General features: G+C 39.1%; 2 protein-coding genes across 4 annotated transcripts; both read right to left on the reverse strand.

Moving 5' to 3' along the window:
* Positions 1–2,089: 2,089 nt before the first annotated feature.
* Positions 2,090–5,339, reverse strand: LOC107685416 (natterin-like protein). The gene is made up of 2 exons (XM_016481990.1): positions 5,333–5,339; positions 2,090–3,317 (listed from the first exon to the last, which is right to left on the reverse strand). Exons 1-2 carry the CDS (start codon positions 5,337–5,339, stop codon positions 2,527–2,529), a joined length of 798 nt encoding a protein of 265 aa, XP_016337476.1. The 3' UTR covers positions 2,090–2,526.
* Positions 5,340–5,809: 470 nt separating this feature from the next.
* Positions 5,810–9,955, reverse strand: LOC107685410 (natterin-like protein). Of its 3 annotated transcripts, XM_016481984.1 has the most exons (3): positions 9,913–9,955; positions 9,601–9,660; positions 5,810–7,151 (listed from the first exon to the last, which is right to left on the reverse strand). In XM_016481984.1, the coding sequence occupies exons 2-3, from the start codon at positions 9,641–9,643 to the stop codon at positions 6,247–6,249; spliced, it is 948 nt and encodes a 315-aa protein (XP_016337470.1). In that variant the 5' UTR covers positions 9,644–9,660; positions 9,913–9,955; the 3' UTR covers positions 5,810–6,246. The 3 variants fall into 3 exon arrangements, with proteins under 3 accessions (XP_016337470.1, XP_016337469.1, XP_016337468.1); XM_016481983.1 differs by lacking the exon at positions 9,601–9,660 and having other exon boundaries at positions 5,810–7,211; positions 9,913–9,930; XM_016481982.1 differs by lacking the exons at positions 9,601–9,660; positions 9,913–9,955 and adding an exon at positions 7,709–7,794 and having other exon boundaries at positions 5,810–7,211.
* Positions 9,956–13,577: the final 3,622 nt, after the last annotated feature.

Genomic DNA, 13,577 nt, shown 5'->3' on the forward strand with positions numbered 1-13,577 from the left:
AGCAGGCCTCACCTACAGGATGTGTGCTTCTACAGCTGAAACTTGGCAGCCACAAACATGCCACAAATGTCGAGTACTGAGAAAGAACATCACCCATATTCTTTTTTTTCTATTTTGTTTTTCACTGTACAACAGAATGAGTGCCAGGAGAGCCAGCAGACAACGTCGATTGTCCTCCATGTGTTTTTCTTCTCTTTTTCTTTTTTTGCTTTATCAAAGTGATTACGTCATTATACGTATAAAGTTTAAAGTATTAACCAACTCTTTATTACCACATTTAATGTTATGGAAAGGAACCATCATGACTGAAGTTCACAAATTGTAAGAAATAAAAAGGCTACAATTTGAGACCAGAAATGCATCACAGAACTGTAAGAGTTAAAAACGGACTTCAAACTTATTTGTAACAAAGGTTGGGAATTATTAATTTCTGTATCTAATACTGCTGTCATGTCACGTGAAAAAAGAACGAACAACTCAGGCCCAAAGATTCAGGTGAACTAATCATTTCTCTTTCCGGCACTGACTGCGTAGCGTCTGGGGCTGTCACGGGATGAACAAATGACTCAAACCCGAACCCAAAGACTCGAGGTAAACCAATCATTTCTGTAAAGAACCAATAGGATGTTGTGCATGTCTACACGAAATGAACTAATCCCTCGCTGAGACAACTTGATGTTCCCGGGTCATAATAAAGATTCATTCAAACTGAACAAATCAATCATGAACGACACATCACTATGTGAAGACAACAAAGCCGAGAAGACTGCATGACATCTAAACCTCTCACTCATGGATTACATTTTTAAATGGTTTTCAACCAATGGCTAGCTCAACCAACGGCTAGCTCAGTTTTGACTTTTAATCTCACTTTTAATCTCATGGTTGTGGGTTCGTGCCCCACGTTGGGCGCACCTATGGGGCAGTCGTGGCCTAATGGATAGAGAGTCGGACTTGTAACCCAAAGGTTGCGGGTCGAGTCTCAGGTCCGGCAGGAATTGTAAGTGGGGGGAGTGAATAACCAGTGCTCTCTTCCACCTTCAATACCACGACTGATGTGAGATCCTTGAGCAAGGCACCGAACCCCCAACTGCTCCCCGGGTGCTTCAGCACATGGCTGCCCACTGCTCCGGGTGTGTGTTCGCGGTGTGTGTATGTTTACTACTGTGTGTGTGCACTTGGATGTGTTAAATGCAGAGCACAAATCCCGAATATGGGTCACCATACTCGGCCACACACGTCACTTCACTTTCAAATGTGAGTCATCCACTGGTGTGCTCCTCCCCATACTCCTTAACTCCTTTCCCATTGTATTTTCATTAATTGGACCAAAACTTGTCACAAAGTGATTATTCAGTGTGTTTGCCTCATTTTTTTTTTTTTTATCAAGCGATGCCATATAGCCCAGAAAAGCAACCGGACAGTCAGCGCGCAAAAGAACTTCAGCTTAACTCTCAATTTTTTCCCATGAGACTTCACAGTCATGTAGGCCATGTGGCCTTCAAAACAAATTCTGGCTTTCATAGTATAAACAACTTAATTAACTGTATACTGAATAAAAATAGTTCATCTTCATCTTATCAAGAGACAGCGTAATGGAGTACTTGCTCACCTGCCATTTCTTTAGCATGAGAGTGTCTCCACTCACTACCATGTTTTTGGAGTTTGGTGTTTCCAGCGGCATTGAACAGAATTCTCTCGCTGCAGTGAGTGAACATCACTCAGGCTATGACGGAGCATAACTATGATAAGTCATTTTTTTTTAACCATATATTGATAAAAGGGTCTATTAATTGTCCAGAGGTTTTTTTTTGTTTGTTGAAGTGTGCAGTGATGTTTTTAAAAATTAATATCTTCATATCATTCATAATGTCATGTGCACTTGAGGATTAATCATAACCATGGGGTCAAAGGTTTACAGTGAGCTTCATAATATTGCTAAGCATGAATTTGGAGTACATTTGTTGGGTTTTGAAAATCTGGATTTAATCAAATTTGTACGATGGCATGAAATTCTACATTGGTGTGCTAAATTAGGATTGATTAGTAATGTTTTCCTCACAGCAGGACATGTACAGGAAACAGAAAATGTGTACCATGATTTATTTAATAAAATGTAATCCTTTTATTAAAGATAAGATTAAACACATTTGAAATTCTTACATGAAGTATAACCTGAACGAATATTTCTGATTTCAAATAAAAAAATATATATTTCAAGATCAAAAATGTTGAATATATATTTCCCCTAAACACCCAAACACCCAAGAAAATTATGATTAAATGTAGAATAACTGATACATAATTGATGTACTAGAGATTAAAGTGATCACACAAAGTATAAGCTGAAGGATTCTGTATTTAAATTGTAAAATATTATTTTGAGAATAACAATGTTGAATATATATTTCCCCTGAACACCCCTGTAATTTCCCCTGAAATTATAAGTAGAATAACTGATACATTACTGATCAAATCAAAAGTAAAATCAAATAATTTGTGTTGCATGTATAAACTGTCTTCACATTACAAATCAGATTCTTTAGTATCCACTTTGATATCAGTGTAAGTGATGCCTTTGTATTGGCCCTTGGTTTCGTACTGTAACACACCGCCGTTCTTGCAAGTGATGATCACTGTGCCAGTGTAAGGCAGGTCAAACGTGGCTCTGCCGATGGTGATGTCAACATCCAACTTCTTTCTTGGTGGAACATCTACAGCAGTAGACAGAGTTTCCTTTCTCTCATCTGAGTGCTCACGACTGTAAGTGCTTTCTGCTCCAATGCTGACACTGTATCCTGCTGTAACTTCTCCAAGCACTGGAATCCCTGCCTTCACTTCCATACTAAATGTTGCCATAAGACTTAGAGTCACAGACCATAAAGATTTTGTGGTTATTGTCTTTGAGGTTTCGATTGTTTGCTTTTGAGTGATGGAGCTGCTGTTCTTGTAAGTTAATGATTTGATCTCTTCCACGGTCACCTTTGGTATCAGTTGGTTTATTGTGGGATAGTTGACATTAGTGAGAACTGTTGATTGAACCGCATTGAGAAACATGAATCCCATGGAGTCAATATCTGCACCAGCTCTTCCTACAACTCCCAAACAATAACCAGAGCCGACATCCATGGGATATTCTTTTTTCAAACCCCAGCTTGTCATCTTTGCAAAAAATTCTCTACTCTCACTGGTCTTGAATTTGATGGCTCCAAGACGTGTTCCTGCTCCGTTCCCCCAGAGGGACAGTGAGGTGAAACGCTCACCAGGCTTGAACGCGTACTCTTGATACGGTCCGGCTGGTTTCAAGGCTATGCAGTCTGTTAGTTTACCTCACCTCCCGATCTGTTCGTTCTTTTCTCACGTCACATCCCCAGCTGATCAGTTTGTATCGGAAACAGAATTGATGAATCTCTCAGTCTTTAGGTTTGAGTCGTTTGTTCAGCTAAGGCTGGCCACACACTAGAAGATTTTAAAGTTGTTTTTAAGCCTGATTTGCAGCCCCTATCGATCAGGGGGCATGACCCAATTCAAGACTTGTCGCAAACAATTTTTTTTGCCCAAAAAAATCCTCTGTTGTGTGGTGTCATTAAGATTATTTAACTGCTCCCAATCGAGATGGACCATCTCCAAACTCAAATCGTAAATATCAAACATGTTTAATATTTACGACCCTTGATCGGGCTGCCTCTGACGTGATACCCGCGATAGCCAATGAGAATGAGCAGGCCTCACCTACAGGATGTGTGCTTCTACAGCTGAAACTTGGCAGCCACAAACATGCCACAAATGTCGAGTACTGAGAAAGAACATCACCCATATTCTTTTTTTTCTATTTTGTTTTTCACTGTACAACAGAATGAGTGCCAGGAGAGCCAGCAGACAACGTCGATTGTCCTCCATGTGTTTTTCTTCTCTTTTTCTTTTTTTGCTTTATCAAAGTGATTACGTCATTATACGTATAAAGTTTAAAGTATTAACCAACTCTTTATTACCACATTTAATGTTATGGAAAGGAACCATCATGACTGAAGTTCACAAATTGTAAGAAATAAAAAGGCTACAATTTGAGACCAGAAATGCATCACAGAACTGTAAGAGTTAAAAACGGACTTCAAACTTATTTGTAACAAAGGTTGGGAATTATTAATTTCTGTATCTAATACTGCTGTCATGTCACGTGAAAAAAGAACGAACAACTCAGGCCCAAAGATTCAGGTGAACTAATCATTTCTCTTTCCGGCACTGACTGCGTAGCGTCTGGGGCTGTCACGGGATGAACAAATGACTCAAACCCGAACCCAAAGACTCGAGGTAAACCAATCATTTCTGTAAAGAACCAATAGGATGTTGTGCATGTCTACACGAAATGAACTAATCCCTCGCTGAGACAACTTGATGTTCCCGGGTCATAATAAAGATTCATTCAAACTGAACAAATCAATCATGAACGACACATCACTATGTGAAGACAACAAAGCCGAGAAGACTGCATGACATCTAAACCTCTCACTCATGGATTACATTTTTAAATGGTTTTCAACCAATGGCTAGCTCAACCAACGGCTAGCTCAGTTTTGACTTTTAATCTCACTTTTAATCTCATGGTTGTGGGTTCGTGCCCCACGTTGGGCGCACCTATGGGGCAGTCGTGGCCTAATGGATAGAGAGTCGGACTTGTAACCCAAAGGTTGCGGGTCGAGTCTCAGGTCCGGCAGGAATTGTAAGTGGGGGGAGTGAATAACCAGTGCTCTCTTCCACCTTCAATACCACGACTGATGTGAGATCCTTGAGCAAGGCACCGAACCCCCAACTGCTCCCCGGGTGCTTCAGCACATGGCTGCCCACTGCTCCGGGTGTGTGTTCGCAGTGTGTGTATGTTTACTACTGTGTGTGTGCACTTGGATGTGTTAAATGCAGAGCACAAATCCCGAATATGGGTCACCATACTCGGCCACACACGTCACTTCACTTTCAAATGTGAGTCATCCACTGGTGTGCTCCTCCCCATACTCCTTAACTCCTTTCCCATTGTATTTTCATTAATTGGACCAAAACTTGTCACAAAGTGATTATTCAGTGTGTTTGCCTCATTTTTTTTTTTTTTATCAAGCGATGCCATATAGCCCAGAAAAGCAACCGGACAGTCAGCGCGCAAAAGAACTTCAGCTTAACTCTCAATTTTTTCCCATGAGACTTCACAGTCATGTAGGCCATGTGGCCTTCAAAACAAATTCTGGCTTTCATAGTATAAACAACTTAATTAACTGTATACTGAATAAAAATAGTTCATCTTCATCTTATCAAGAGACAGCGTAATGGAGTACTTGCTCACCTGCCATTTCTTTAGCATGAGAGTGTCTCCACTCACTACCATGTTTTTGGAGTTTGGTGTTTCCAGCGGCATTGAACAGAATTCTCTCGCTGCAGTGAGTGAACATCACTCAGGCTATGACGGAGCATAACTATGATAAGTCATTTTTTTTTAACCATATATTGATAAAAGGGTCTATTAATTGTCCAGAGGTTTTTTTTTGTTTGTTGAAGTGTGCAGTGATGTTTTTAAAAATTAATATCTTCATATCATTCATAATGTCATGTGCACTTGAGGATTAATCATAACCATGGGGTCAAAGGTTTACAGTGAGCTTCATAATATTGCTAAGCATGAATTTGGAGTACATTTGTTGGGTTTTGAAAATCTGGATTTAATCAAATTTGTACGATGGCATGAAATTCTACATTGGTGTGCTAAATTAGGATTGATTAGTAATGTTTTCCTCACAGCAGGACATGTACAGGAAACAGAAAATGTGTACCATGATTTATTTAATAAAATGTAATCCTTTTATTAAAGATAAGATTAAACACATTTGAAATTCTTACATGAAGTATAACCTGAACGAATATTTCTGATTTCAAATAAAAAAATATATATTTCAAGATCAAAAATGTTGAATATATATTTCCCCTAAACACCCAAACACCCAAGAAAATTATGATTAAATGTAGAATAACTGATACATAATTGATGTACTAGAGATTAAAGTGATCACACAAAGTATAAGCTGAAGGATTCTGTATTTAAATTGTAAAATATTATTTTGAGAATAACAATGTTGAATATATATTTCCCCTGAACACCCCTGTAATTTCCCCTGAAATTATAAGTAGAATAACTGATACATTACTGATCAAATCAAAAGTAAAATCAAATAATTTGTGTTGCATGTATAAACTGTCTTCACATTACAAATCAGATTCTTTAGTATCCACTTTGATATCAGTGTAAGTGATGCCTTTGTATTGGCCCTTGGTTTCGTACTGTAACACACCGCCGTTCTTGCAAGTGATGATCACTGTGCCAGTGTAAGGCAGGTCAAACGTGGCTCTGCCGATGGTGATGTCAACATCCAACTTCTTTCTTGGTGGAACATCTACAGCAGTAGACAGAGTTTCCTTTCTCTCATCTGAGTGCTCACGACTGTAAGTGCTTTCTGCTCCAATGCTGACACTGTATCCTGCTGTAACTTCTCCAAGCACTGGAATCCCTGCCTTCACTTCCATACTAAATGTTGCCATAAGACTTAGAGTCACAGACCATAAAGATTTTGTGGTTATTGTCTTTGAGGTTTCGATTGTTTGCTTTTGAGTGATGGAGCTGCTGTTCTTGTAAGTTAATGATTTGATCTCTTCCACGGTCACCTTTGGTATCAGTTGGTTTATTGTGGGATAGTTGACATTAGTGAGAACTGTTGATTGAACCGCATTGAGAAACATGAATCCCATGGAGTCAATATCTGCACCAGCTCTTCCTACAACTCCCAAACAATAACCAGAGCCGACATCCATGGGATATTCTTTTTTCAAACCCCAGCTTGTCATCTTTGCAAAAAATTCTCTACTCTCACTGGTCTTGAATTTGATGGCTCCAAGACGTGTTCCTGCTCCGTTCCCCCAGAGGGACAGTGAGGTGAAACACTCACCAGGCTTGAACATGTACTCTTGATATGGTCCATCTGGATTGCCAAAGGTTTGATTTCTACCATCTGAAAGCCAAACCTTGACAGCCTTCACCTGCCATTCTCCCACCCAGACCCCGATCTTCTCTAAACTGGCACCATTGTTCTCACCCGTAAATGAAAATGAAGCACCTCCTCCACCACCAATTAGCCCTAGAGTTGTTGGGTAAGACATCTTTGAGGTAAATGGATCTGAAAGGTACATCACAGATTAGTATTGATGTTTGGAATTCACAAATTTTGCATAATAGTAGTACATGTCCGTTGCATATTAATTTTTAAAATGTTCAATACGCATTTTTTATTGCATTTTTTATTATTTCAAGACCATTTAGAATTTCTTTTTATTCTCATTTTGTCTCTAAAGTATCAAACTATACATTCAACCTATATATATAACTATATAGAATTGTTTCCCTGTTTCTGGAGGCTTACCAGCAGTACACATTTTTGGATTTCTTTCTTATCTGACCCTTCCATTTCAGACCTTAGAGTCTCTATTAATGAGCTGGTGAATTGAATCAGCTGTGTTGAACAGACTATGTTAATTGATGGCATGCCTCTAAGAACAGGGTTGGGAAACACAGTACAGTACAGTACGTAGTCCTGTAATAATCTTATGCAAAGTATTAGAAGCTATAAACAACATGAATTACATCTTAAGTGCTCGTCACTGGAAGTATACTCACATACTGTAGATGACTGTAGACTGATGAACTTCTCAAGATCAGCTCGTCTGATAAAAGCTAGAAAAGTGATATGTATTTGATCAGGGTGCTGCTTAAATAGAGCTCCAAAGGGGGCAGGTGATACCTGGAAAAACACCAAGACACCCTGCGTCAATGTAATCAGCAATGTAATCAGTGTTTGAATATGAAAATAAGGTTTCCAACACACTTTAAAGCACCATACTTAGGGTATGTGGATTTTTGAAACGAATTTAACGGTTGATTGAACTGTAATTATATTAAGTAATTTCACTGGCAGCAAATTGTTGGTTAATCATTAACCTTCTTTTGTGCTCCATGAGGGCAGAAAATCATACACGTTTCAAACTATATGAGAGTGAGTAAATTGTGACAAAATATGAATTTAGGGGGGAAATGGTTATTTATGGGATTAATTTATTTCTCAGGTCATCTTGATGGTTAGGAAAGACTGCCCTCCACTCTCCAATATCTGTTGACATAACATAGTTCAAAGAAAACCCTTTCCCAATTCTACTTTTGCATATTTTGCATTCATATTTGCATTCAGAACTAACCTTCTATTTATATTGCAAAACAGGTTTCTGCATATATTTTATTTTGCATGTACAATCATAGTGATAATTATCATGTCACAGTTACACATCCTAACGGCCAACAACTGTTACATTCCCAGGTTAGAATATTGTACGTACATACTGCTTTCATGAAAATGCATTTTGTTTAAAAACAGCTGCTTTTGTGTATTGTTGTGCTTTTCCAGCAAGGTCGGCTCTACCAATGTTTTCTAGTGCAGTATGTTTCTACATTACTTTTTTGTTAGCTTTACATTATGCTAGCTAACTCATTAAAACATGAATACATTACTCATATAATATTATGTCAGAATATGTACTTTGTAGCTTGTCTGGGAACTTGATATACTCATTCCATTCTGTGTAATTTAATGGTTAATGCATAGAATTCTGGGAATGTCTCTTTGATCATAAACTATAAATCATATTATTATATGGAATTAAAGGGGTCATATGATGCGATTTCAATTTTTCCTTTCTCTTTGGACTGTTACAAGCTCTTAGTGGTGCCAGTGTAAGGCAGGTCAAACGTTACTCTGCCGATGGTGATGTCAACATCCACCTTCTTTTTAGGTGGCACATTTATAGTGTAAGACAGAGTTTCCTTTCTCTCATCTGTCTGCTCCAGACTATAGGTGCTTTGTTTTCCAACACTAAAAACTGAATCCTGTAGAAAGTTCTAGAACCTCTGGAATCCCAGCCTTCACTTCCATATAAAATTTTGCTGCAAAGCTGTTACTCATCGACCATGAAGATTTTTTGGTCACTGTCGTTGAGGTTTCAATTTTTTGTGGTTGTTCGGCAGAAGAGCCGTTTGTGTAAGTGACAGATTTGATCTCTTCCACTGATACCCGTGGTGTCAGTTGGTTTATTGTGGTATAGTTGACATTGGTGAGAACTGTTGATTGAACCGCATTGAGAAACATGAATCCCATGCAGTCAATATCTGCACCAGATCTTCCTTCAACTCCCAAACAATAACCAGAGCCGACATCAATGGGATATTCTTTTTTTTAAACCCCAGCTTGTCATCATTGCAAAAAATTCTCCTCTCACTGGTCTTGAATTTGATGGCTCCAAGACGTGTTCCTGCTCCGTTCCCCCAGAGGGACAGTGAGGTGAAACGCTCACCAGGCTTGAACGCGTACTCTTGATACGGTCCGGCTGGTTTTCCAAAGGTATCACTTCTGCCATCTGAAAGCCAAACCTTGACAGCCTTCACCTGAGATCCTCCCACCCAGACCCCGATCTTCTCTAAACTGGCACCATTGTCCTCACCCGTAAATGAAAATGAAGAACCTCCTCCACCACCAATTTCAAACAGAGTTGTTGGGTAGGACATCTTTGAAGTTAATAGATCTGAAAGTTACATCACAGATCAACAGTATCATTGGCAATCAAAAATATTATATATTACTAGTACATGTCCCTTGAGTATTAATTTTTAAAATCAATACGCTGTATGATTTTCACTGTTCACTGTTGACATGCATCTAGGAACAGGGTTGGAATACATGGATGTGTAATCCTGTAATAATGCCATGCAAAGTATAATAAGCTGTAAACTTCATGAATTACATCTTAAGTGCTCGTCACTGGAAGTATACTCACATACTGTAGATGACTGTAGACTGATGAACTTCTCAAGATCAGCTCGTCTGATAAAAGCTAGAAAAGTGATATGTATTTGATCAGGGTGCTGCTTAAATAGAGCTCCAAAGGGGGCAGGTGATACCTGGAAAAACACCAAGACACCCTGCGTCAATGTAATCAGCAATGTAATCAGTGTTTGAATATGAAAATAAGGTTTCCAACACACTTTAAAGCACCATACTTAGGGTATGTGGATTTTTGAAACGAATTTAACGGTTGATTGAACTGTAATTATATTAAGTAATTTCACTGGCAGCAAATTGTTGGTTAATCATTAACCTTCTTTTGTGCTCCATGAGGGCAGAAAATCATACACGTTTCAAACTATATGAGAGTGAGTAAATTGTGACAAAATATGAATTTAGGGGGGAAATGGTTATTTATGGGATTAATTTATTTCTCAGGTCATCTTGATGGTTAGGAAAGACTGCCCTCCACTCTCCAATATCTGTTGACATAACATAGTTCAAAGAAAACCCTTTCCCAATTCTACTTTTGCATATTTTGCATTCATATTTGCATTCAGAACTAACCTTCTATTTATATTGCAAAACAGGTTTCTGCATACCTTTTATTTTGCATGTACAATCATAGTGATAATTATCATGTCACAGTTACACATCCTAACGGCCAACAACTGTTACATTCCCAGGTTAGAATATTGTACGTACATACTGCTTTCATGAAAATGCATTTTGTTTAAAAACAGCTGCTTTTGTGTATTGTTGTGCTTTTCCAGCAAGGTCGGCTCTACCAATGTTTTCTAGTGCAGTATGTTTCTACATTACTTTTTTGTTAGCTTTACATTATGCTAGCTAACTCATTAAAACATGAATACATTACTCATATAATATTATGTCAGAATATGTACTTTGTAGCTTGTCTGGGAACTTGATATACTCATTCCATTCTGTGTAATTTAATGGTTAATGCATAGAATTCTGGGAATGTCTCTTTGATCATAAACTATAAATCATATTATTATATGGAATTAAAGGGGTCATATGATGCGATTTCAATTTTTCCTTTCTCTTTGGACTGTTACAAGCTCTTAGTGCATAAAGAAGATCTGTAAAGTTGCAAAGACTAAAGTCTCAAATCCAAAGAGATATTCTTTATAAAAGTTAAGAGTCAGCCACACCTACCTAAAACGGCTCGTTCTAACGCGCCCCAACAAACTTGTGGAAAATGTGTTTTTTGAACCTTAAACCGCATAAACACATTTCATTACACCAAATACACAAAATACTGTTCTTTTTAGCAGCATCATATGACCCCTTTAAGCAAAAGTATACAGACCATTTTTATATTCATTTTCCATGAAAATTACTAACATTTATGGTGTGCTTGATGAGTTGGACAAATGTTGTAGTCCTTATGCTTTGTGTTACCCCATTTTTAAAGCACATTACCATTTGCAAATGCACATTTCAGGTATGAATTTGTGAATTGATGCAGTAAAACAACTTCTGATAGTGATTAGCTTCATATGATAAAGTCGAGACTGGACCTCTGGTCTTCGCCTGGTTTATTTATTAAATTATATCAAATTCAAACTTGTCCTTAGATTCAAAATAATATGATAAAATGTAATATGCTTTGTAAAAGTCATTTTCAGTGCTGTACAAATGATGAAAAACTTTTTTAATTATGACATGGCAACTATTCAATGTATTGACTAGAGCGGGCCAGGCAGACAGTTGCATTCATATTAAAATTAACTCAAACATACAGACAAAAATAAGATTTTTAGAAATATTCAGCTCAGGCATATTATAAAAAATTATTAAATAAATTAATTAAATTAAATAAAAACAACAGCGCACAAAAGATAGCTAGAGAAGAAGAGATCATCTATCTTCTATTAAAACCACAGTAATTGCTTTCTCTGTTCATATTTCAAAGTATTAGGATATAAAATTCTGAACAAAGATAAATTTGTTTTCAAAGTATATGTCAGGATTCTGGACAATCTATGTTCTGTTTTGCCCCTGTTTCTGTTCTAGTGTTCCCTTATTTGGTCTTGTTCAGAATCAGAATCAGAATCAGAAGAGCTTTATTACCAAGTATGTTTACACACACAAGGTATGTCTGATATTTCATGTTTGTATCATGGTGACAGACTGAAAGCTGCTGTTCATTGTTTTCACAGAACATTTATTGTTAATAGTCTACTGGTGTTATACCTTCAGAAGTCAGAAAGAGCTTTATTACCAAGTTTGTTTACACACACAAGGAATTTGACTTAGTGACAGGAGCTTCCAGTGCAGAAGAAAGTACAAACATAGTGCAGACATACATAGGAATAACACAGTAGGGATGCAATATAACACTAATAAAAAAAATAAAAAATAAAAATAAAAAATAAATAAAAACATTAAATAATGTACTATATACAGAAATAGAAGTATAGGAAAATTTTAATTGTTTAGATAAATGTACAGATATGTTATTAGTGTGCAGATATGTGTAACGAATCATCCACTGAAGGCGAGTGTAGTGAAGAACCCAAGTGCAGTTTATTTACAGGTGATCCAAACATCCAAACAATAATCCGAGACTTGACATGAACAGACTTGACTAGAACAGACTTGACCAGGCATGAACAGACTTGACTAAAACAGACTTGACTTGGCATGAACAGGACTCACCAACAGCAGAGTTACAACATCAAGTAATGGAGCTCTCTGATGGTGAGTGGGAAAAACAACATGGACCAGATTTATGACAGGCCAATAGTTCATAGATGACCTCCGTGGTTGCTACATAGCAGGCTGAGGGTTCAGAGACAGCCTCCTTGGCCATAACAGGACCAGCAAGGGATTCAGGGACGGCCTCCTTGGCCATGATAGGGCAGACAGAGAGCTCATGAGCGGCCTCCATGGCCGTGACAGGGCAAGCAGCGAGTTCGTGAGCAGACGCCCCCACCTCAGGAGGTTCTGCAGCGGATGCCGCCACCTCTGGAGGTTCTGCAGCGGATTCATGCACAGGAAAGGACCTTGGTGCAGACTCATGGATAGGAAACGCCTCAGGGACAGACTCAAAGGCAGGAGAGGCCACTGGGGCAGATTCATGGACAGGAGAGGCTTCCGAGGCAGATTCATGGACAGAAGAGGCCTCTGGAGCAGACTCCTGGACAGAAGAGGCCTCAGGAGCGCAGTGCAGCCCACACGCTCAAAATGGCGACCGCCATTACAGGAAGGGCAGCAGAGTATGGCATGACCTCTAAGACGGCGGGGCTTGAGAGCGCTGACGTCACCGGGATGCCTGCAGCTCTCACCGACATCATTGGTAAGTCCATCACGCTAGCTATCAGTCCTTTCAGTCCAAGCCCAAGCTCCGTGTCCGACTCAGGCGTGGCGGCCATCTTGGCCGGGGACTCAGGCGTGGCGGCCATCTTGGCCGGGGACTCAGGCGTGGCGGCCATCTTGGCCGGGGACTCAGGCGTGGCGGCCATCTTGGACGGGGACTCAGGCGTGGCAGGCATGACGTGGGTAGGCTCTGGCTTGGCCGACATGACGTGAAGAGGACTTGGCGTAGCGGACATGACAGGAGCAGGCTCTGGTTTGGCAGACGTGACGTGAGCAGGTCCTGGGGTAGCAGACATGATGTTATCAGACTCC

Source organism: Sinocyclocheilus anshuiensis, unplaced genomic scaffold, assembly GCF_001515605.1.
Source record: "Sinocyclocheilus anshuiensis isolate Anshui unplaced genomic scaffold, SAMN03320099.WGS_v1.1 scaffold1058, whole genome shotgun sequence".
NCBI classification, from domain to species: domain Eukaryota; kingdom Metazoa; phylum Chordata; class Actinopteri; order Cypriniformes; family Cyprinidae; genus Sinocyclocheilus; species Sinocyclocheilus anshuiensis.

Coding starts and splice junctions, on each gene's coding strand:
- LOC107685410 (XM_016481984.1), bottom strand. CDS start 9,643: ATGTCCTACCCAACAACTCTGTTTGAAATTGGTGGTGGAGGAG. Junction 7,152..9,600: donor TGAAATTGGTGGTGGAGGAG/GTTCTTCATTTT, acceptor GTGGTGGAGGAG/GTGCTTCATTTTCATTTACG.